This window comes from Barbatula barbatula (assembly GCF_947034865.1).
Source record: "Barbatula barbatula genome assembly, chromosome: 1".
Taxonomy (NCBI): Eukaryota; Metazoa; Chordata; class Actinopteri; order Cypriniformes; family Nemacheilidae; genus Barbatula; species Barbatula barbatula.
Genome location: NC_136766.1, coordinates 27825812 through 27847827, shown reverse-complemented (window position 1 = coordinate 27847827; position 22016 = coordinate 27825812). Strand labels below are relative to the sequence as shown.

The 22016-nt window shown below is 37.0% G+C and overlaps 1 protein-coding gene across 1 annotated transcript in view; it reads left to right on the top strand.

Annotated features, from left to right (window-relative positions):
• rab1ba (zRAB1B, member RAS oncogene family a) overlaps positions 1–17836 on the top strand; it is a 28311-nt gene extending 10475 nt beyond the window's left edge. Inside the window, exons 2-6 of the mRNA XM_079460868.1 lie at positions 6229–6301; positions 6469–6564; positions 7335–7430; positions 13621–13752; positions 14896–17836. Coding sequence (XP_079316994.1) covers positions 6229–6301; positions 6469–6564; positions 7335–7430; positions 13621–13752; positions 14896–15090 — 592 coding nt within the window. The 3' untranslated portion in view covers positions 15091–17836. The remainder of the gene's footprint in view (positions 1–6228; positions 6302–6468; positions 6565–7334; positions 7431–13620; positions 13753–14895) is intronic.
• The last annotated feature ends 4180 nt before the right edge of the window (positions 17837–22016 follow it).

Sequence of the window (22016 nt, the reverse complement as noted above, 5' to 3'; positions counted from 1 at the left end):
AAAGCACGTGCAGCCACATTGCCAAGAAAACAAAGACATCAGTTTCACTCACCGCTTGCAGTTCATATGCAGAATAATCTGTTGGCAATGTCTTGCAGTTGTTGCCATAAAACATGGAAACACGACTAATTTGTTTGATCATTTAAGTCAGCACCACAAACCTCTATATGATGAGTGCAAAGCCTGTTCTGATTGCTGTCCAAAGCAAAAAAATATTTCGGATGTGTTTTCCAGTATTTCACCATATGAGAAGGGTTCCCAGCGGCAAAAAGATTTCACGGATGCAGTAACATTTCCCCTCACGAAAGACATGTTACCAGTTAATGCTGTTTCCAAACAGGGTTTTAAAAACATGATCCCGTCACTTGACAGGCGTTATGTTATGCCATCCCAGAGCTGTTCGAGAAATGCAAGGCACAAGTGAAAACGGAGCTATCGCTAATGAAATATTATGCAGCAACAACGCACCTGCGGTCCAGTCGAAAAACAGAGCCCTACATTAGTCTGACCATACACTTTATTAATGCAGACTTTCAGCTGAAAAGCTGCTGTTTGCAAACAGCTTTTTCCCTGGAGGATCATACAAGCGAAACATTGCAAAGGTGTTGAGAGAAGAACTGTCTGCGTGGTGTCTGGATGAGAGACGCACTGTCTGCGTAGTGTCTGGATGAGAGACGCCTTGTCTGTATAACAACATAGGATGTGGAGAACATTTTGAAGGCCGCTGCACTCAACAAGTGGTCCAGGCTGCAGTGCTTTGGCCACAGACTAAGTCTAGCAATCGGTAAGTTATGTTCATGCATTTTACTGCTGTTGCTATTGCTATGCCATGACCTTAATTAAATAATAATCGTTTAGAATGCTACAATTTTATAGTTTTATTTAATTACAGTGCATATAGGAATTTATAGTCTGTATGATATTTGACCTGTGTTTTGACTTGCATAACCTTATATGTTTTGCTTATAGTCAATGTTTTCTTGTACAGCTGCTTTGTAACAATGAAAATTGTAAAAAGCGCAATATAAATAAAGCTGACTTGACTTGACTTTGAATAATAGCTAAAATCAACAACGTATCGTTAATGTTTTTTTTGTTTTGTTAAAGCAATTATCAAGGCAAGCTTATTTCTCTGGAAGCTATTTTATTTACAAAAGCAAATGCCATTTATTCTGGGTTTGATGTGGTAAAGGAGTAATAATTCACAAAATATATTCTTTGAAAATAAATGGGCTACATTAAAGCAGTTACAATAAAACATAAGCAGTTACAATAAGTTATATGAGCAAATTTATTTTCATCATTAAATGTAAAAATGTTTGTGATTACTTAGTTTTGTTTTTATTTTTCCCCTAAGAAAATGCAGTGAAAAAGGATGGACGCATTGACCGTGCTACAGGTATCTGCAAGAAGCTGGTGGTTCACTTTTCTCATTGTTGGAAGGCCAGAGGTACTCTTGAAAAAGCCCAGAAGGAGCTTAATTTACCAGCACATTCCCTCATATCAGAATGCCAAACAAGATGGTGTTCCAGACAGATGATGATAAGCAGGATTTTAGAGCAACAGAATGCTTTAACTCCGGTTCTGTTGGAGGACAATGCGGGGCATCTGATTCCAACCTGGCAAGAGATGTACAGTAGATGTCCTGGAATCTGTCACCAAGACATGCCATTCAAAACTAATTATCTAAAATGTATTCTATGTTGATTTCAGCTCTGTGAAATTACTTAACAATTAACATAACAATCATTAAAAATGTACATTTAACATCGCAAAATACTTAAAACCATTTGATACACAAGCTTGTGTATGTAATGACAAATTTAATAAATTTACTCTAAAAGTCAATAGACTACTATAAATAGACCACATTTAAAAATTAAGTGCAATACTTTATCAAGAATAATACTGGTCATATAAATTGCTATGGACTCGATTCGCTCTCATGTTACTTAACACAATCAATCCGCACAGCACTGCATTAAGTCCTTGATTATGCTTCTTCAGGTGTGTTTTATTTGGGTCAGGGCTAAACTCTGCAGGAATGTGGATGCCACGAGCCACTTTAGAGTAACACTGAACTAACATTCTAAATATTAAGGGGCGGTGTCCCAGACAAGGATTAGCTTTAATCAGGACTAGTCCTTGATTAAATTGACATTACATTTATGCATTTATAAGATGCTTTTATCCAAAGCGTTATCCTATTCATTTATATATAGGTATCTGCAATCCACAACCTTGCGTTGTTAACGCAATGCTCTTACCACTGAGCTACAGGAATGCTTTACAGGCCTGCATCTTGAGACAAAACAATCGCACTCATACATTTTAAGTTATGTCAGTGCAAGTTGTTTTTGTTTGGTACTGCCTCTAAATGAAAGTGTTTGAACCATACCTGAAATATGACCTCTATATTTAACCCATCCAGATAGTAGGGAAAACACGCACAGCAAGTCGTGAACACGTACACCCGGACCAGTGGGCAGCTATCACTGCAGCGCCCGGGGAGCAAGTAGGGGTAAGGTGCCTTGCTCATTTTAAACCGTAAATGGTGCCTAATAAACCTGCTGCTATTCAAAATAATGTTAGACAAAATGAAAAGGCAGAATATTACTGCATGTCCCATGGACCATACTGCAGCTGAATTGTCAATGAGTGCAACCGTTTCCACTTAAGAACATGATCATACTTCTGTAAATATGCAGTTTGTTATCCAGCTCACATGCGTTGCACGAGACAAATACAGTTATATTGCCAAAATCCACTCTCTTGTGTGTATGATGATTTCTTCAAAGAATGTGTCAATTTGTGAAAGTGATTCGGGTTTATTTGCTATTATACACTTGTTTTAATGTCTGACAGCAGAAAATGTCAATGAGAATGGCTTTATTTGGGCACTCAGTTGTAATAAAATACAGTATATGCCGGTTCAAAGACTAGAAGCGAAAGATTAGAATTTGCTAAGACTAGTCAGACTCTGAGTGCAAATGCAACGTAATAATGTTTTCTCTATGCTAATTAGTACGTTAAGAATGGATTCTGAATCTAATCGTGACCCTAAGAATCGATTCTGAATGGAATTGTTAGGGACCAAACGAGACCCACCCCAGTTGAGAAGTTTCATTTTAATCTTTATTTGGTATACTGGCCAACACTTGTTTTATTTTAGCACAGTTGCAAAGAAAAGTCTACAGAGCGAAATAGTTCTCTTGATAAATGGTATTCAACATGAGTTAAATGTCATTAGTTATTACAAGTTAAGTTTGATTTATTGTTATTTGTTTGTTTTATAAAAAAGTAAAAAAATGTTTACTACTGTGTGCAAATAGAGGTTTGTAACTGTTGAATAAAATTTAAAAAATGACTTATTTTGTCACTCATTTTTTTTCCCTAGTGAGATAATGAAGTGTCCTTCAAGTGTCGTCCTGCACATCCCAATATATATATATATATATATATATATATATAGCAGAAAACAAAACATTGCAATGTCTGTTTTTTCCAATATCGTGCAGCCCTACTTGAGAACTTTAGATCTCAATCTAGGACGTCTTTCTTGCCAAACACATCTTGGGACTAAACTGTCTAATAATGTAAACATGGACCTTGGAGTTGTATGGGGTAATACTTGGAATCGAAACGGCAATTTAGGAAAGATATTCATTCTGATCGACACGATTCTTCTGGCAATAGAGAGAGGAGGTACTGACCACCTATCAAGATCACTTGTCATCTTTTTAATAAGCTTAGAGTTGTTTGCTTGATATACAATACATTTGAGGGGATTGTTGTTCCTGAATATTTTATACCTTCTTTAGCCACCTAAAGGGAAAATATGATTTGATGTGAGAGGAGATATGAGAGTTTAAAGTGAGGGCTTCAGTTTTGTTCTTATTTATTTTATATCCTGATAAGTTTCCATATCATTTAATTTCCGCCATTTATACTGGGACAGAATTCAATAGATCTGACATACACCGGACTAGAACATCATCTGCATACAGGGACAGTTTATGTTTATATTATTGTTTTGCTCCATTGCTCCAATTAATGAATTGTCCATAATAACCTGAGCCAGGGGTTATATGGTCAGTGCAAATAGAAATGGAGATAACCCCTGTTGTGTACCCCTACCCAATTGAAATGTTTGAGATGCCCTTTGACTCTGTCAGTCCGAGTAAAACATACTAAAGTAAAGAGAAAAGGTCTAGATAGAGTAACTAGAGTAAAGACTTAAAAAATTTAGGGCCAAATAAAAAATAAAAAAAAACTCAAACAAAAAGGGCCAATGTACTCCGTCAAACACTTACTCTGCGTCTAATACAAATGCCATACATGGGGGCTCCTGGGAAGAGCCATAAGTCCCTCTTAAAATATTACGTACCCTACGGATATCGTCCTGTAAATGTCGTCCATTAACAAAACCTGTCTGATCCAAATTTACCAGACATGTAACGATTATTTCTATACGTTTAGACAGGTAATATTTTGCAATCTGTGTTGAGGAGGAAAAACTGTATGTATTAGGCACAATCTGTTGGGTCCTTCCCCTCTTTATGAATTACTGAAATTATCGCCTCCTTTCACAAATAAGGCATTTCTCCTGTTTCCATAATAGGGGCATATGTTCTTTCTAATAAAGGACTTAAAATATCACAATAAATATTTTAAAGAACTCATTTGCAAACCTGTAATCTGTTCCTGGGCCTTTACTATTTTTTAATTATTTAATTATTTAGTTTTTTTTTTTCGCACATAAAGCATTCTCGTTGCTTCCCAAAAATTTCCCAATTCAGCTTGTTTTAAAATAGAACCTTTAATATTCGACAGAATAGGAGAAGCAATAGAGTAAAATTTTGATTTCCAAAAATTGCCAGCATATAAAAAGTATCTGCATTTCTTGCTTTGGTCTTCGTCAGAATCGACTTGCACATGCTGCTGGTGAAGCGGTCAGGCAGCAGGTAGAGATCATGCATCGGTGGATTCAGCACTCTATTGCTCTTCTGCTCTTGGCCTACAAACCCACCACTGTTTCGGCACCCCCATATCTTCATTCGCCAATTCAGACTTATGTACCTGCCCGATCCCTGCGCTCTGCAATCGAACAACGTCTTGTGGTGCCGTCCCACAAAGGGAAAAAATCACTCTTGTGCACTTTCTCCGGATGTGTTCCACAACTCTGAAACGATCTCCCTCTTGCCACAAGATCAGCGGATTCTGTAGTTGTCTTTAAGAATTGGCTAATAACACATCTCTTCATTCTACTTCTGTTCTACTTTCTTACCCCCTAAGCAAAAATAATTCTTAACTCTTATACTGTGGTAGGCTAACTGACATCAGTTTTACTGCATCTATGCATTAATCATTTGGGATAAAAGCGTCTGCTAAATGTAAAAGGTGAATTTTGATTTGATTAACTTGTGTGTGTGCAGCTTGACTATACAACTATATTGAATTCGCCTATTTCACAATATGGCGACAGAGACAGTAAATAGGTAAAAACTTTTTCCTGTGGCACTGCTGCCATAGCCATTCGTTCATTCATTTTATTTTATTTACCAAAAGCAACAGTAGCATATGTTGTCTGATTTGTTCATGGTTTATTGAGAGATTTAAAAATAGGGAAAACAAACTTTACAAAGATATTGTTTTTCGAGCAATTTATTTATTAACAAGGTCTGATATAGATTAGACATATCAGCATTAAGGGAAAGCTACATGCCTTACTGTTTCTAGTCTCTGAAACTGTTCTGTGAAGTGAACGGGAGCTAGAGCATCGACTGGACAAGCGTTTACCCTACTTCTGGTTTGTACACGTCACGCTGTGAAATAGGTCTACTGCCGACTTAAAAAAGGCAAGCACTGGTAATGCAACAGATTTATTTTTGATTAGTGGTAATTCAACATGCTTTTTTGGTTCAAAGACAAATGGCATTAAAATACTTTCATAAACCGTCAATAGGTAGCATTATTGTTTTATCGCCTAGATAAATAAAAATGAAAATATACAGTTCTACACTGATCAGGTTTTAACTGTACTAGCATTGGATCGGCATCGGCCAATACTTACAATTCAGGTATCAGAATCAGATCAGTAAAGGGAAAGTGGTATCGAGCCACCCCTAATCGAAACTACAGTTTGAAATCAAAGATGATATAATATTTTTACTTTGATGGATGTTATTTTTTTATCTTTAATGATTCTGAGGTGTTATTTCTCTTTAGTGATTACTTGTTCAAGCTGCTCCTCATCGGTGACTCTGGAGTGGGGAAATCGTGTCTTTTGTTGAGATTTGCTGTAAGTACTACAGTCACAGATTGATTTGCATTTCGCTTTTGCTGCTAGACATCACTTTAAGATTACCTAAAGTATTGCATTCTGTAAATGCTAATTAGTTTTAGACCATTTTGTGTGGGATGCAAGTGTGTTTATGCTAATTTGTCTTTTTTCTTCTATTCTTGCAGGATGACACATACACAGAAAGCTATATCAGTACAATAGGAGTGGACTTCAAGATCCGCACTATTGAACTGGATGGCAAGACCATTAAGCTACAGATTGTAAGTGATATTTTCTAGGTTCTTCTTTCTTGTCCTAGCTCTTTCGTTTCAGAAATTCTAAGACAAAATGTTATGACATATAAATTAATCCCTGTCTAGGAAGACTTAGATCCATTAATGTTTTAATTGCCTGCTACCACCAATTTATGCCTAGAACCAGGCCCGGTACCAAAACCAAATCACTGAGGGTACATCTGAAATTAGTGAGGGAGCTCAAAAATATGTTAAATATTTAAACGTATAAACAATGGCTCATAATCTTCAACCGTATGAAAATAATACTAGCAGACATGGTATTTTAAAATTAATTGAATGTATAAAAATTATTTACGACCAATATCGGAATCGGCCGATAGTTGTTTGTTAAAATCTGTATTTGCCCCAGATATCCTATCGGTGCATCCCTAGACCATACACTTTTGACCGGAAGTGCATATAGACTTGATTTTTGCCATATTCTGCTAGTTATTAACAACAGGCAGAATAATCAGGATTTGTCAACGTTGGAACAAGCATTAGAGAAAATGTGTTTGCATTTGCACCTATTGTAAATCTTATTAGAATTTTGCATTGAAATCTTTTCTGCCATCCTAAGTTTGCAATTTGAAGTAATAGAGACAGATAACATCCTGCATTTGCATATAAAAAGTGGTCTCACGTTTGCTTATTTAAAAATATTAATAGCATTTTACATGCTTTTATATTATTATTGTTCTTACATTGATGGAAATCTTTGTTATCAATCATTTTAATGCATGTTTTTTTTCCAGTGGGATACTGCGGGGCAGGAACGGTTTCGTACCATCACCTCCAGTTACTACAGAGGAGCCCATGGCATAATTGTGGTCTACGATGTCACAGACCAGGTCAGACATCATTGGAAAATGGTTTTCCAAAAAAAATTTTAAAAGCCCTTAAAGCATTCAGTTTTTGTTAAAGATCGGGTATCATGCTATATAATTCATTCTGACTTCTTTACACTTTTAAACGCCATGGCTTCTCATGTTTAACATGGTCAACTTGTTAAAAATGAGTTGGATGTATGACATAGTATATCTGTACTTAATACACACAATTAGTTTCAGAAAGTTTTTTTATAATTCTGGATCATTCTGTCGTCAAAGGCATCCTATCCCTTTTATTGGCCATTCTCATAGAAAAGCAAGGCGAAAGAGAGCGCACCCACGAGCCAACTGACAAGCGAGACCTGCTTACAATCAAGATTATCCGTGCTGCACTGCAGCTCGTTACTCTTGCCATAGTGAAGTTTAGGTGTGTCTGTTTGTTCAAGGCATTTCAGTGATGGATGTTATATAAACGGTGGATATAACACTGGATTTGGAGATCGTTTGAAACTGATAGATGGCGCAGCCCCAGTGCTAAAAGATGCTGGACATGAACTGCATGTGGTAAGTCAAACTAACTCATACGTCTGTGATTTGTTGGCAATCAGCGTGTTGCTGCATAATGTACAAAAAACAAAGGGATTCATGTGATGATGTGTTGCTTGCTCGTGCTGTAGTTTCATCCCACTCTCCCCACTAAGTCCCACCTCTGGCAGCTTGTGTTTTTCTGAAAATAATCGTACAGCTGTATCTCTCTTTTATAAATTTGATCAAACTTAAGACTCTTTGAAGATACGACGTATGTAATACTACTGTATAGGTACTCAAGATTAATATGAGATTGGCAAAAACTGCCTTTGATCTTTAGTGCAGTTCATTCATTAATGCAAGATTTTTTTCTGAAGAATTCATATTCTGTCAGTAATTAATCACGCTCATGTAGTTTCACAAATGTTGTCTTTGGAACAAACATTTGAATATTTTTAATATTTTCGGTATCTCGATGCCAATATTTAAACGATACCATGCAAAACAAGTAATGAATTAAGAGATGAAACTTAAAACTGTTATTTATTTTTTATGTCCCCCTTTGGTCAATAATTTTAGTCCTCAAAACTAATCTTTGACCATCAAGTATTTAAAAGTTTTTAAAATAGCTTGAATGTAATTCTACATTAAGTATGCGAAGAACCATATATATGCAATTGGCACCAGAAGCTGCTATCTTGCTTATCTTTGTAAACTGACACATTTGCCACATTTCTAAATTTAACAGCCACTTATTTAAACCTTGGAACATCTTAGTGTTATCCAGCTTAAATAAAATAAACCTAAAAAACATGAACTTGCATTAAATCTAAGCAAATTAATGTTCATGCACAAATATGTATGGAGCATTTTTTTTACATGCAATCCTGAACCCTTTCTCAGGGGCCGTTTACACAAGACCGTTTTCAAGTGAAAGCGCAAAACAATTTATGCGATTTGCCTGTCCGTTTACACGGAAACTGCATTTTAGGGGACTGATAACTAAACTTTTGAAAACGGGTTTCAAAGTGCAAGTTTTTTAAAAGGTGATGGGGTTGTGGTTTGTGCGTGTACACAACAAGAAACAAATACAAGAATGGCGGATTACATGGGTTTTTTGGTGCTGCACTATAGTTTGTTAACGTTTCTCCAGCCAAGTGTAGATTTACTACACCAGTGCTATAACCACCAGCGGAGACCAGTAGCAAAATCTTAGGTGTTTTCCTACACCTGGACTCTGGTATTTTTTCTTTACAATGTGATGTCGCCAACTACTGGCGTTGCATGCGTAATACAGTGTTTTAGTCATTTTTGCGGATCTGTGTAAACCCTTTTCACACACGATTCTTTTGATAAGGTTGTCGTGTGTACGTGAAACTTTTCAAAAATGCAAAAGAAAAACTTTTCAATTTTTCACCGTGTAAACGTGTTCATATGTCCAATTAGTAACAATGACAGAGTAACAATGACAGGTGCCTGTGAAAAGTGTTTTGTACACACAAGTTGTGGTTTGGTCAAATATATGCTACTTCTGCCGCTCACTGTACAGAGAAAAGCAGAGAGAGACATTTTTCCACTCACTGAAAGCTAATATTTATCCATAAATCAAAACTGTCCTGCTTTCTCTTAGCGTTAGCTAACTTTGAAAACTACTCATACTCCTTTACGTGACTAACCTTCAAATGTCTGAGGAAGTTGGTGGTGTTAAAATGTTTCAGGTGCTTCTCAATTTATGTTAAGTTTGATTTTATGTGAAGAAACACATCTACTAAGTTAACAAATAACTTTATATTTTTGTAAAACTAAAAAACGTATATTCTCTTGTCATGCTGTGTACACGACTTTTCCCCTTCTCATTACCGATACAGGTCGTTTTCCACATTTTAAGAAATATTACATGTATATTATCCTATTAAAATGTAATTCATAGGGATTTAACAATATTATCGATATTGTGTAATCGTAATAGCAAAATTGTCTCAATATTTATCGTGGTCACATGACTGTATGGAACGATAGGTCCTCCGGGCCTAACATAATGTTAGAAAAAATAATAGATGTAACAGAAGGTCCATCTGGTGCAATTATTTTATTTTATAAAAGGCATTTTTAGGTAATTTGGCCAATCTCATACTATAACTCATACCTTTTAGCAACATTAATGATTAGAGGATAAAGAAAAGAGAATTCTTATGGCACGTTAGCAAGTCATCATTTGTCATTTTAAATATTGCAATAAATACCGTACTCTGGACTTTACACCGAGGTATTACCGTACACATAAATGACAACAAAATACAAAAACTTAAATAAGATTAAAACGATATAACTGACTCAACTTCACTACTAGAGATACTATACTGTAATACTTATTTTGGGTATTTTCTTACAAAAGTAAACTCTCAATGTTTCAACTGCTTTCCAATTTAAAAGCGGTAGTGTTAGTTTGTGCATACATTTGTTTGCATTTTATTTTGCAGAATATTTAATTAATAGCAGTTATTGTTTGACAGTAGAGCGCAAGGATAGTTTCACTTTCACTTTTGAAACTTTAATGCTGCGCAGCAGCATCCCTACCTAATTTCATCCATTGAAGTCTCTGAGCCTTTGCTTCACATTGCCGTGGCATAATAAGGCAGAAAGTAAACAAACACCGGAAGGAAATTAAACAGGCTGAAGCGTCATACGTTTTACTAATGCGCAGCCTGGATGTATGCGTTTTGAGCACGTTTCAGTGTGGATAGTAAACAGTATTTGTTTGATTACTTGTTACTGAAAAAACTAACGGCAATATTCACATCACTGATCCCTTCATATCTATGGCTCGAATTGCTGATCCACAGGGTCAATTGATGTCATTGGTTACAGGGGTTTATGACATCATTAACCAGGGCAGTTTCAAACTGCATCTTTTAAACTGTCTCTAATAAACTTCAGTTTTATGGAGAAAATTTTCAACAACTATCTACTCATGATTTAACTGATAAATGATCACATGGTTTGTCTTGAAGCACATTAAAAACACCATACATCCATCCATTTTCTTCCGCTTATCCGGGGCCGGGTCGCGGGGGCAGCAGTCTAAGCAGAGATGCCCAGACATCCCTCACCCTAGACACTTCCTCGAGCTCTTCCGGGGGGACACCGAGGCGTTCCCAGGCCAGCCGGGAGACATAGTCCCACCAGCGTGTCCTAGGTCTTCCCCGGGGTCTCCTCCCGGTCGGACGGGCCCGGAACACCTTCCGGGGAAGGCGTCCAGTAGGCATCCGTAACAGATGCCCAAGCCACCTCAGCTGACCCCTCTCGATGTGGAGGAACAGCAGCTCTACTCCGAGCTCCTCCTGGGTGACCGAGCTTCTCACCCTATCTCTAAGGGATCGCCCAGCCACCCTGCGAGGAAGCTCATTTCAGCCGCCTGTATCCGGGATCTTGTCCTTTCGGTCATGACCCAAAGCTCCATTAAAAACACCAAATAAATGTATAAACAATATTACAATTTTAATAAAAAAAATTAATATACATTTAATCTAATCAATTGTTTCACCACAGGGGGTCTTTAAGTTTGATAAACTCTGAAAACTCTGAAAATGTGTGCTCTAGACCTGCTTTTGAGCTTGTCCTCCCCCAATTAAAAAAGAAACACTTCACCCCACAGTCAGTTCTATGTGTGTTTAAACATAAAATAATCTACTAGCAAAGACCTTAAAATATGGTTACAACTGTATGTAATTCATTAGCTGACATGAACTAACAATGAACATTATCTTTTTATAGTATTTATTCATATATTATCTCATATTAATCTTAAGCGCCTGTACAGTAGTTGCATACATCGTATCTTCGAAGAATATTTAGTTTGATTAAATTAATAACAAGTTGGCCATGTTAAGCATGAGAAGCCAGCACGTTTAACAGTGTAAAGAAGTAAGAATGCATTACATAGCATGATACCCGATCTTTAATATTAGTTAAAATACAATTGTTAAAATTCAATTGTTTGTTTATTCATGTTAGTTTATTGTCATATGTTTGCAAAGACTATGTTAAATAAAGTGTATAATATTTGTTAAATAGACAATTGAAATAGACATAAACTAAGATGAATAAATGCTGAAGAAGTATTGCCCATTATTAGTTTTTTAAACTAACTGATGGTAAGAAATGGAACCTTATTGTAAAGCGTTATCAACTTTTCACACAGCTGGAAAGCTACATGTTTGCCTGTCACAAAATCTATTAAATACATAAGCATTATTCAGCAGTCTTTCCCACTGAATTTTGTGAGACTGTGGCACTGGGTAAGGTCACATGCTTATTAGCATATTAATGATGCGTCAGGGCTGTACGTTATCTTTTTTTGCACATAGCACCGGTGCTACAGAGGTTTAAAATGTTGTAGCACAGGCGAAACAGTTAAAATGCATATGCTGACATTAACTAATAATGAACATTATCTTTTTATAGTATTTAAAGATCGCTTATCACAGCCAGTTTCTGCCAATCTCATATTAATCTTGAGTGCCTATACAGTACTATTGCATACGTCGCATTTTGGAAGAGTATTTAGTTTGATCAGATTTATTAGAGATACAGCTGTGCAATTATTTCTGGCAAAACATGAGCCTGTAGCTCAGTGGTAAGAGTATTGCGTCAACATGGCGAGGTTGTGGGTTCGTTGTCGGGGATTGCAGATACATATGTAAAATGTATAGGATAATGCTATGTAAGTCTCTTTGGATAAAAGCGTCTGCTAAATGTAAATGTGATGTAAATGAGCCGCTAGAGGTGGGACTAGTGGGATGGAACTACAGTACAAGCAAGCAACACATCATCACATTAATCCCTTCGTGTTTTGTACATTATGCACATACACGCCGATTGCAAAACACAGACCTATGACTTAGTTTGACTTATTGCGTGCAGTTCATGTCAGGTATCTTTTAGCACTGGGACCAAGCCATCTATCAGTTTCAAACGATCTCCAATCCAGTGTTATATCCACCATTTATATAACACCCAAAGCTGAAGTGGCGAGAACAAACAGACACACCTAAACTTCACTTTCGCGATCTTGACGCAGCGCAATCGATACGCGATCTTTAACATAATGTGACGACACAGGGATCCAGAATAATACAAAACTTTCCGAAACAAGCTGAAGTTCTGGGGGAGTGTATCAAGTACAGAAATGCTACGTCATACGTCCAACTCGTATTTTAAAAAGTTGACCATGTTCTGCATGAGAAGCCAGCAAGTTAAACAGTGTTAAGAAATTAAAATGCTTGACATAGTATGATACCCGATCTTTCATGTTAGTTAAAATACAATTAATAAAGTAAAAATTTATGAAACTCTTTTTACAATCACAACACTTCTAATGCAAGTTTTTTATGTTTTTTACAACTTTCTGCCATCACATACCCTCCTCAGTAACATAAATACCCCCCCCCCCCCCGGGCAACAATACTGTTAAGTATTAGTAATACATTTGAATTCCTATATAAATTTAGCTGCCCATGATCAACGGACTATCATATTTGGACCTTCACATGTGTTCAAGTATATTTAATGCAAGGCTAAATGTTGCTAACTAGGCACATAATACACAATAATTGTTCTTGTAATCTCATAAATTTGTCTCTTATTTACTCATTCTTTTTTCTCTTTTCTGCTCTTCTTGAAGGAGTCATATAACAATGTGAAACAGTGGTTGCAGGAAATAGACCGCTATGCAAGTGAGAACGTCAACAAACTCCTGGTGGGAAACAAATGTGACCTCACTACCAAAAAAGTAGTGGACTACACAACAGCCAAGGTATTAATAAAATAAGAAAGGTGACGTTTTGGAGTAACATTTAAATATGTGAAGGACTGATGAAGGAACAATTTTTCCACGAAGACAGTTGTACCAGTTTTCTTAACAGTTATGAATTACTGAAACAAATTTTAAAAGACTTTTGTTTTAGCCTTTTGATCCGTTGATATATTTTTATTTAGTATATCATATTTACTTGTTGCATATGGCCATGTTGGATTTCTGACTAGCATGTGCGCCCATGTTTATTTCCTGATCGCGGCTGTACATGCAGATTCACACATGATAAATGATATAAAGCCCCAAAAAGGATCAATGAAATGTTATAACAATATTTAGATTAAGCGATGTGAATGTTAGGAGCAATGGCACTCAATAGACATATTGATTTGTATAATTATGTTTTATTCCCTGTGTTTCTCTAAGAATGTATAAGCCTGTATCTTTTTTTCAGCTAATCAACAATATTGCCTACTCATACTGTTAATAGAAAAGTTTATTTTATTTCTTTGTTTCAAATTTGCGTTACAAGTTCTCAATCTGAGAAATGTACACTACACTTTTATGTCATGAATTGTATACAAGGATTGGGGTTAATAACATAGGCATGGACTATAGAATCAACGGGAGAGAATGAAAGCCTTTTTTGCCATTATTACAAGTTATATTGGCTTAACTAGGTATGCAGCTCGTAGTTGCCCGCCTAAAGTCCGAATTTTTCCATACTGTGTTTTACTTTATAACCGTACACTGGTGTATTTCACCCCAAAAGGAACATGCTGTCATCATTTACTCACCCTCTTCAAATTAATTTCAAACCTTAATTTGAATTGCATAACACAAAAGAAGTTTATGATATTTTGAAGAATTGGTCCCCACTGACTTATACTGGTTTTGTGTCTATACAATAGAATTGAATGGGGACCAATTGTTGTGGGTTACCGACATTCTTCAAAATATCTTCTTTTGTGTTTTGCAGAACAAAGAAAGTAAAATTAAAGGATAATTTTGAGGTGAACTACTCCTTTAAACAAACTATAGTGCTATTGTGCCAAATAAACAAACCATTTTCTTTAGAAAATGTAGAAACCTTGGAAATGGTCCAGCATGTTTTATTATGCGTTGTTCTCTCTTGCTCCACAGGAATTTGCTGATTCTTTAGCTATACCATTTCTTGAGACAAGTGCTAAGAATGCCACAAATGTAGAACAAGCTTTCATGACCATGGCTGCCGAGATCAAGAAACGCATGGGTCCTGGAGCAACAACCGGTGGTGACAAACCCAACCTGAAGATTGAAAGCACTCCTGTGCGGCAGTCTGGTGGCGGCTGCTGTTGAAGAGCCTAAACTCGCACACTCACTACCACCCCTTACCCCACGCATATTATCAAATGCACCAAAAAGCATTCTCACAGGATGAACCACTGCCTTTATGACATCACTGACCGTTTTTTTTATTCGTTTAATCTCCTTTTCTCACTTAGCCATATCGTTTTCCTGCTCATCAACCCCCCACACCACACCAAACCCCCACCCCTATCTTCTTGTGCCGGTTTTCCACTGCATGGCACTGTCAGGTTTAGTATGACTCGTACAAGTCATTTCACTTCGTCTCAGTTTGCTTTTCCACAGCAGTTTAGTACCACTTAAAAGTGGGTGGAGAACATAAACATATCGTCATGGTTGCACCGCCTCTACTTCCGTTGCATCATTGTGAACGCGATAAACACACGCACAACACAGGAGTTTTGGAGCATATCGATGGCGGATGGCAGCAAAACAAAATACTGCTAAAATACCAGAGATTTTGGTAAATCTTACAGCAAAGAGCAGACAACCATTATTTGGTTTGCTCGACGGCGCACAAGGGTATGCTAATGTAGCATTTAGCATTTTCACCAATATTATTTATTAAATTGCGTATTCTTGTGTTGCAAATCCAATGAAGCTGGTAATGATTCTCTATGCCCAATCAGTGATCTGTGTGTAAACATGTCACATTTTGGTAACATTACAGTATGCTTGGAACCTCAACCGAGGTGGTACTAAAAAGTATCAGGTACTAGGTACTTACTGTACCCAGTGGAAAACCCCCCAAAAGTGAGCTGTACCGTGCAGTACTATGCAGTGGAAAAGCGCCATTGGCGGCTGGTCTAGGGGGATGCTCTTAAAATATCCTTTGAAGAGGTGGCATTTAAATTGAAATTACTGATCTTTCTTGTGTTTCTGTTTAACACACACACAAATGGTCATACATACACTAAAGTAATATACTTTTTCGTGGGTGAGGACATGGGCTTTGAGGCTGACTTATTTTACAGGTAGTCAAAAGAGCATACAGAGTTGGCAATATTCTACACTTGTTCTCATCCTAGTAGTATATTATTGTCTACAGATTTTTTTATGTAGCTTGTTTTTCTAATGAAGGCTCATACAAGGGCTTACTGCTGTCAAATGACTTGTCAGATCAGGAAGGGGGTCATATCAGGCTGGTTTTTCCAGACTTTGTACAGAGTCTGGACTTTTGAGGTTGAGGGGTTTGGTCAATAAAAGCTACTGTTCCCTCTGTTACCTCAATGACTTCTGTCCAGTGTGTTCAGCCACCTACAACTCTTATGGTCAACTGGCTTTGGTTTGAAACCTCCATTATGGTAATTATGCCATCCTGTTATGTTTCAGATCTGTCGTCAAAGTCTTTGCTGCTGCCACAAATCATGCGTTAAAAGCATGTGTGCTTACAATATATTTGTATCTATTAACATGTAAGGCAGAAATATTAGAATACTGTATTTGTGGAGGGCCTTTATTTCGCAACCAGTTATTGTGTCATTGTGGAGCTGGTTTGGTGTGCTATGTGTTTGTGTGGAATTGTTTTTTTACATCTAGAAAGAATACTGGGATTGACTGGTCTTGAAGAAGAAGAAGATCGGATATGACCTCCCATATTCCTTAATTTAATGTCCATATAGATGTAAGCCTTGAGCCCTTACTATGAATCACCCTCTCTATATATACACCACCTGCCATGGGTCCTTTTTCAATAACCTTAAAATAAGGGGTGCAGAAGTTCATTCAGATGCTGCCCCGAGAGGGTCATACGAAACCTGTTGGGCACCTGAAAGCCCCTTCAAGTTTGGAATTTCATGCATTCAGGAAGTTCCCGCTGTAGATTTATGTGTCAAAGTTTTGCCAAGAGATGTTTTTGACTTAGCTGTTTTATTATGTATGAGACCGATATAGAAAAAGTCAATAGAATTTGTAAACTTAACTAGTATTAGTGTGTCACTCTGTCTTAATTAGGATAGTTTCACCAACGTCTGTCTTATTGTGATGTTTGGTCACTTGCTCTCATTGAGCCAGTGTAATCGAGTTTTTATACCACTAACACCTGCAAGTGCTAACTTCATCACACATTTTGATCTAACGTTTGACTAATATTCTGCAGTGAATTTGCTTGTAAGGATACTATTTTTAACCTAATTGGTAGCATTGGGTTGGAGGGAGCAGTAGCAGGGTTAATGCTGTGCGTGCAATAGCTGGAAATGAGAACCTGGGCAAGAGGCAGCTGTGTTTGGGAAAATTTGTTTGTTTTTAAATTGATCCAACATGGATCTCTCGTTACATCTATGTGAAATTAAAGAGTATATAAAAGTCTAATTGAAATCCCATGTACACAGTAAAAAACAGTGCTTTGTTGGGGACGGGGCAGATCGAAATGGTCATCTTTTTGGTTAGCTTTTCTACTGTTTTTTGAATTATGAATTCATAATTTTCTTTAATAATCTGTCGGTTATCAGAAGGATTAGGGTACAGGGTGGGGTGACTACAAATGGGATGGGTCGCTAATGAATGTTATGTATTATTCTTATGCTTTGTCCTTCATTTTCACTTTTTGCACATCTCATTTATGAATTTAGACAAGGCGATGGTAAAATGTCGATCACCACTTTAGGAGTTTCCCTGTCTTATTAAATGCATTATTTATCTCAATTTGTGCTTGCTCATCCTGCTAGCTGGGTTTGATCTTGTTTTTCTTTGTACATATTATAAATATATATAATAAAAGTGATCAACATGAGGCATACAGAGAATCTTTTCTGGTTTCTTGCATGGGAGATATTTCCTGTATACTACAATATAATGTAGATGAAAAATATGTCATTGCACAAAACCCATGAAAGACTTTAAAATAGTGATAAAGTTGTTTCATGATAAATGTGGCCAGACCCATAAAAGTAACTCATCTGACTATTCACCATAAGACGACACAACACTGCAAATAAACCTGTTGTACATACCTAAATACTTAAAATCACATTCACAAAAACTAAAATCTATTTGAAATGCAAGCAGATGTTACACTACACATCTTAAATGGCAGTTTGTAAAAACGTGCACAAGGAATACACCTTTGTATCTTCGCTCATTACTCTTCAGTTTGTGCAATTGACCCTTCGCAAAACCCTGCTCCCATTCGTTTCTGTTGCTATGTCCGACAGCTTTCGGTCTGCCATGTGCTGCACTCCCTGGGGAAATAGTGAAGAATTTCTGGAAAACATGACATGCTGATTTCAGACAGAAAGGTCTGCAATATGCATGTGAGGGATACATTTAGGATTTCAGATACCTAACAAAAATTATAGCCTACCTACAGACATGCTCAAATTTGTTGGTACCCTTACAGCTCATTGAAATAATAATTCATTCCTCCTTCAGAGTGAAGAAATTAAAAGCTATTGTATCATGCATACTTGCATGTCTTTGGTATGTCATAGAATAAAGCAAAGAACCTGTGGAAAGAGATTCATTTTTGCTTATTCTACAAAGATATTCTAAAATGGCCTGGACCATTAGTGATATTTCAATCTATTTAGTTTCTTTAATAAATAGTATCACACTTATATCCAATCTTGTAATCAGTTATTCAGCCCATTTAAACAGAGAAAAGTAGTCACTGTGCAGTATGGTATCATTGTGTGCCCCACACTGAACATGGACCAGAGAAAGAAAAGTACAGAGTTGTCTGGGGAGCTCAGAAGGAAAATAATAAACAAGCATGGACATGGTAAAGGTGAAGCCTACAAGACCATCTCCAAGCAGCTGGATGTTCCTGTGACCATGGATAGTGTGAATGGTAGAAAAAAAACCAAGGATAACTGCCAAACAGATACAAGCTGAACTCTAAGGTGAAGGTACGTCAGTTTCTGATCGCACCATCCATTGCTTTTTGAACATGTAAGAAGACCCAGGAAGACTCCACTTCCACAGTTTCGAGTTATTTCAAAGAAAATTGTCCGTTCTTCTTTTTTGTGGCGGGGTACTAACAAAATTGTTGGCGTAACTGTCACTCATCGAGTTCACCTGACAGCCTGAGAACCAGTGATTAGTGGGCGCGTATAAAGACGCGGATATAAAGCCAGCGAGGAGAGCGTTTTTTTTTTGCGTTTTCTCCTTTGTTTTGCTCTCTTTTGTTTATTTGCTCTTGCTTGTTTTGCTTAGTTTTGTGTGTTAAAGTTTGCTCTGTTGAACTGTTCATAACGCTGTTTTATTAAGTCTTTTTCGAGGCATAACGGTGGGACCAGGTTAGTACATCACGTGATTAAATTCACAACACGCAGAGTAAAATTTAACTATTTAATACACTAGTTTATGAGTGGGTGCTAACCTATGTATTTATGTTTATTAGATAATGTAGTTAGTGGCGTTTTCGCTGAAGATTATGTTTCCCTGTTTTCTTTACTTGAGTTTAGTGTTTGTCTACAAACGTTTGTTTTGTTTATTTCTTTTCTTTGGTTTGCTCTCTGCCTGTTTCTTAATGTATCACCATATACCTTCTCAATAGAGTAAAAGTGTATTACTTTAAACAACTTTATATTCGATTATTTATATTTTTATTTTATCTGTTACCTTCCATGACCTCTAGATGCCGAATAATTAAGGGACGTAACAGTTACAGAAAAAATAACAGTCCATCAGTGTCTTAATCTTTATTTGTGTTAAATACAACAAAAACAGTACAGCTGTTGCTTTACAAATTAATTGCTGAAAATGTCTTTGCTTTAAAAGGTCACTGCAAATGCTGCTATCTGAAGGCTGAAGGACTCATCACATCAAAGGGACGCAAAGCATATATTACCAGCTTGCTCATACATATAATTTGTAAATAATATATCCAAAAGTATTATATTGCGCCTTAAAACACCACTTCCCGAATTTCTGTAATTTGTACATTATTTATTTCAACAGTATCTTTATCTGTATTGTTATAATGTTAGTTTTGAAGTGAACTCCGCTATTCTCCTTCATTTACAATGTTTTTAAGTTATAACTTAGTTATTGTTTATCGTTATAGTTTAAACGTCCATTAAAGGCTGGGTATATACAGTTATGTTCAAAATAGTAGCAGTCATCACTAACCAGATCAGACACTGTTTTTGGTAGAAATTATATTTGCTAATAATTTACCAGTAGGTGTAGTAGAGTCATAGAAAACCAACAGACCCAACAGTCATGACATGCATCCTACTAATTCTGTGTAATTGAATCATTAATTGAAAAGGGCGTGTTCAAAACAATAGCTGTGTAGAGTTCAATAAGAGAGGTAAATCATTCTGTGAAAAAACTGGTGTCAAACAAGTGGCCCTTATTTAAGGATGAAGGCAGCTAATGTTTTACTGTGCATTACTCTCTGTAAGTAAATGGGTCGTTCCAGACATTGTTCAGAAGAACAGCGTACTTTGATTAAAAAAATTATTAGAGCGGGAAAAACATGCAGGTGCTGGTCATATAATTAGAATATCATCAAAAAGTTGATTTATTTTTAACTAATTCCATTCAAAAAGTGAAACTTGTATATTACAGTCATGTCCAAAATTGTTGGCACCCCTGAAATTTTTCCAGAAAATCAAGGATTTCTCACAGAAAACTATTGCATTAACACATGTTTTGCTTTTGTAATGACGAGGCTGAGGCGGCGTTAGAATCCATTTGCGGATGTTTATTAGTATTAGGGTTTAGAGACAGAATCGTTAAGCCAGGCAATGGGTCAAGGTCACAGTAGCAGTCCAATCAGGCGACATACACGAGGGTAATCCAAAAGGCAGAAGTGTGCAAACAGGCAAGAGGTCCAAACACAATCATCAATCCAAAACAGGCTACCAAAGCAGAAGGGTTATCCAACAGGCGTGATCAGAAAAACAGGCAGAATCATACACAGAATAATCAGACAGAAAACAATAGATACGCTTGGTAAGGCAGATGAAACTGGCAATACTTCGCAACGTGCAGACACAAGATCTCTTCCTAAATACTGTTCAGAACAGGAAATGAAAGTAGAAGCAGAGGGAGCGGTATATAGTCAATACTCCGGTGAGGGCTCCCTCTGCCGGCGTGGCTTTACAGAAATACACATGTTTTGACCCTTTGTGTGTATTGGAACAAAACCCAAAAAAGGAGGGAAAAAAGCAAATTTGACAATGTACCACAAAACTCCAAAAATGACCTGGACAAAATAGTTGGCACCCTTTCAAAATTGTGGATAAATAAGATTGTTTCATGCATGTGATGCTCCTTTAAACTCACCTGGGGCAAGTAACAGGTGTGGGCAATATAAAAATCACACCTGAAAGCAGATAAAAATTCGAGTTGACTTATTCTTTGCATTGTGTGTCTGTGTGTGCCACACTAAACATGGACAACAGAAAGAGGAGAAGAGAACTGTCTGAGGATTTAGGAATCCAAAATTGTGGAAAAATATCAACAATCTCAAGGTTACAAGTCCATTTCCAGTGATCTAGATGTTCATTTGTCCACTGTGCGCAACATTATCAAGACGTTTGCAACCCATGGCACTGTAGCTAATCTCGCTGGACGAGGACGGAAGAGAAAAAATGATAAAAGGTTGCAATGCAGGATAGTCCGGATGGTGGATAAGCAGCCCCAAACAAGTTCCAAAGAAATTCAAGCTGTCCTGCAGGCTCAGGGTGCATCAGTGTCAGCGCGAACTATCCGTCGACATTTAAATTAAATGAAACGCTACGGCAGGAGACACAGGAGGACCCACTGCTGACACGGAGACATGAAAAAGCAAGACTACAGTTTGCCAAAATGTACTTGAGTAAGCCAAAATCCTTCTGGGAAAACGTCTTGTGGACAGATGAGACCAAATTAGAGCTTTTTGGTAAAGCACATCATTCTACTGTTTACCGAAAACGGAATGAGGCCTACAAAGAACAGATTTGACCTACAGTCAAATATGGTGGAGG